The sequence below is a fragment of the Triticum dicoccoides genome, chromosome 3A, assembly GCF_002162155.2.
Source record: "Triticum dicoccoides isolate Atlit2015 ecotype Zavitan chromosome 3A, WEW_v2.0, whole genome shotgun sequence".
Classification (NCBI taxonomy): Eukaryota; Viridiplantae; Streptophyta; class Magnoliopsida; order Poales; family Poaceae; genus Triticum; species Triticum dicoccoides.
In genome coordinates, this window is record NC_041384.1 from 729990059 (window position 1) to 729993973 (window position 3915).

General features: G+C 45.1%; 1 protein-coding gene across 1 annotated transcript; it reads right to left on the reverse strand.

Moving 5' to 3' along the window:
- Positions 1-560: 560 nt before the first annotated feature.
- On the reverse strand, positions 561-3762 carry LOC119273541 (protein RETICULATA-RELATED 4, chloroplastic-like; the record flags this gene model as incomplete). Its single annotated transcript, XM_037554670.1, has 8 exons — positions 561-859; positions 944-1069; positions 1268-1407; positions 2113-2157; positions 2252-2305; positions 2396-2527; positions 3180-3248; positions 3406-3762. Coding segments are annotated over 8 exons (978 nt in total), but the record flags the coding sequence as incomplete, so codon positions are not given.
- Between the last annotated feature and the right edge of the window lie 153 nt (positions 3763-3915).

Sequence of the window (3915 nt, forward strand, 5' to 3'; positions counted from 1 at the left end):
TCGCTCCTGCCGCTGTCCTGCTGCATCCTTTCGTCAACGCCCATCTCGTACATCTTGTTGACGAGCAGCGCGTCCGGCAAGCAGTGGGCGTTAGCGCCGCAGAGATCGTTCGTAGCCGAGGGCGCAGGAGGTGCCCGAGATGCGTCCTCACGGTGACGATGGCGTCGCTCCTACCCAGCTCCGACGCCTCTGTCGGAAGGAAGAGGAGGTCATCGCGGCACGCACACCGGGCAAAGTTCCACGGACACGCTGGCGGTACGTGTTGCTCTTGTGTCCGCCACGCGCACCGGCGCGATGGAGGCGATGAGGGCCACGAGGCCGACGGCCTGGGGCCGGGACATCGTGGCAGATCTCTTTAGTTCTGTAGTTTTCGGATGCTGTGGTTTTCTTTTATCAAAAAAAAAAACATGTATGGCAGACGTAGTCAGACCCAGTATATAAATCAGGGTGTGTTTTTCTTCATCCAGAAAAGCTGCTTTCTAGGTTATCTATCTGCTGCTGAACACCGAAATTTCGCTCTGAGCTAGGCAGAACGAGACAACTCAAATGCTCCAAGTCCAAGAAGCAACATTTCACTCTATATGGCCTTGCAAGTTGCAAGATATTGAAGACAAGTAACATTTCGTCCGCAATAATTCGACACATCATATATCTATCTTTCTACTTGCTTTCATGAAAATAATTTGAACTCTGCCGCGCAGCATTCCCTGTGAAGAGAAGAATAACATCCCAGGGCGCAGGCGAGATATAGTACTAGTTGACTTCCGAATTCCGGTATAGATCAGTAGCAAAAAGGCTGGAACTTCAGATCTCCTCTTCGGCCTTTTGAACACCTACCATCCTGGCATAGTCCACCCATCTGTTCATACATAAAGTTCATCGGTGAGTAATGCTGTCGACACAGGGTCACGGCTTGTTACATGAGTGTTACTCGCGCACTTACAGTAAAGAACCCAAGAATGTGTTCCCTGTCCGAACAGCGAAGCAGAGGGCACTCAGCAGAAGCTTTTGTTTGTGTAGTACAGGCTCCAGCATCCTCTGCTCGATTACACCAGACAGAATCTGGTACCTGGTGAAGTATATAATCATTTGTCACTACCGTTAACAACAAAGAGACTACGCATTATTTTTTAGATATTAGATACTATGCTTTGGGTTCCTCAAAAGAAGATACTATGATTTGCAATGGTTGCCCCATTCAAGACAAAAACAAGAGAATGGATTTATTTATGCCACATGTGTTGAATATTATGGAGAAGATGTTTACCTGAGGTTACTAGAAACTGCCATATATATACCATAGGCAATACTAGTTGACACAACTGGAATATCGTCAATTTCATCGTCAAGGTCCTTGTCAACAGCCTTCCTTGCTTTGATCAGTGCATTCGTGACACCAGTACCAACCTGGGAAAGATGACAAGTTCAGGAAAATAAGCATTGGCGACCAGGACTGCTAGATTGTTCCTTTTCAGAACAGAAACATTCGATTCAGAAAAAAACAAATGACTGTTATTCAAACACTATTTCTTCTAAATGAGGCAGTACTAGAGACAAAACAGAGTTAAAATAAATCCTTAGTTACTGTAAGATTTTATTTTATTTTGCTTTAAGCGAATCAGAAAACAGCAGAAATATCTGATGGTTGAGTTATTAGTGAGTCTGTGTGCTTCAAAGTAAAAGGTCCAGCTTACAATTTTCTGGAGATTTGGTGAACTTAAGTCCATATGTATTTAGCTCGTCAAACAAAAGTTCAGAAGAAGTTAGAGATTATCTGGATCTTCAAGCAAGTTAGCTCAATGTTGTGTCAAACGTAACATATTACTTTATTGGAGTCACTAGAATTGAAGCTTAAAAGCATGAATAGTTTAGCCTGATGAAAACAAGTATGGCAGAGATCTTTTACAATGATACTTGAATAATTTCTTGTACACTTTGTCCATTTTTCAAATTATTTTCACTAAATCTTCATAATAGGATCCTCTCCTAGTGTTTACTGCCCAAAGAGGGGGAAAATGACATTGGCATATTTGTCAACAAAAAATCAAGATAAGTTGTTAGTGATGATTATCAGTTCATCACAATACATCTTTGGTGACATGGCAGGCTTACCAGAGAAGCACCAGTTCCGACTGCAAAAAGCTTTGCACCATTTTTCTGCAAAGGGTCACAATTGTTAGTTGACCAATAACCCCAAATTTAAGGCCACCATGTGCGTATAAAAAAACACATTAAAACTAATGTACTTTACCACAATAGCTCCTAGCCTTTGCAGAATTGAGAATGATCTTCCAGCCAAAGCAATCTGGAAAAAAGTCAGCATAAGTGTTTTGACAAAAAGGAAAAAGGCTACAAAGGTGTAATTAGCTAGAAAGAAGGGTGAAGTTCTGGTTACTTGGAAAGCATTGTGTGGGCAGTTGTGGAAAAAACTAGTGATAAGCCCAGCATTTCTTGCAAGTGGTGGCTGCAGAGATACAGTTGGTGCTGGAAGATATACAAGCATGAAATCTGCAACAATTGCCATGACCTGGGTAGTACAAGAAGCAACTGAATTAGATTTTGAAGCAGATAAGTTGGAAGCACAATAATTACTTCATTTAGAATAAGCTAGTGAATTGTATCGACAATGAAACAAAAGTAAAAGCCAATGACCTTATTTTGTGATATGAACAGGATGTTTCCATCAGTACCATTGTCCTTGGTACATTTGGGATAGTTTAAACTTTTGATTTTGTTTGCTTGATTAATCATTTATATTTAACAAGACAGCAAGGATTCAAGCTTGCATTATACTAGTTACAACTTTGTAGTCGCTGCTAGGTTCACAGTTGATGATTTTCAACATAGAAGGTAATGTATGTAGTAGAGAAATAACAGAGCAAAACCACAAATTAAACTCCTGACAGGGTAACTTCAGAACACCTGGAAACAAACATACAGTACTCTGTGGATCGAATTTCCTCATGTTAGAAATATTATTTTGTACTCACCGACGAACATTTACCATTTAACAACAAAACAGAATTTCTAATAGAAGTTAACACGGACTTATGAATGATCATGTAAAGACAGTTTCACACCATGGTTTGTTTGGTAGTTTGATTTGAAATGTCAGGGTTATATATCACATATGTACAAACTGCATGTCTTCAGTAGCAGACAAGCAAAGGCAGGCGTACCACATCAGCGATGACGATGTCAATCTCTTTGACGAAGTTCTCCCGTCTCTTCTCGTACTCGGCAGCTGTCTGAAACAAACAGAGCAAGCAGCAACAAAAAAGCGTCAGACAAATTAAAACGCGATTTCATTTTTTCTTCTTCTGAAAATCAAATCAAATCATAGGAAGATAAGATAAGAAAAGGTTGAAAGCATTCATGATCATCCATGTGGATGGAGGCACGGACCTTGGCGATCATGCCGACGCCCATCTCCATGGCGAGCTTGGCGAGGAAGAGGTCGTCGGCGAGGAGGCGCTCCCGGAACCCTCTGAAGCGCAGCAGCCAGCGGAGCAGCGGCGAGGCATCCATCTCCGCGAAGCGCCGCACGATGTCGCCCGTGACGCGGCCGCCCTCGACGGCCGCGGCCAGGTCGGCGGGGAGGCTGGAGAGCTTCCTCCCCGCCTGCGCCAGCACGAACAGCGCCTCCCCCCGGTTCCCGCCCCACTCGCCGCCGCCGTCCCCTGTTTCGTCGTCCCCGCCGCCGCCGCCGCCGCTGTTGTTGTTACCGTCGTCGTCGTCGTTGTTGTTGCCGCCGCCGGTGGAGGAGGGGAGGGCGAGGGGGAGGCGGGGGCGGGGAATGGCGAGGCGGAGGCGGAGCGGGAGGGAGCGGAGGAGGGCGAGGCGGGAGCGCGGGTGCTGGCCATGGAGGTGGAGCTGGCCGAGGTGGGGTGAGGAGGATTGGTGGTGGTGGCGGGC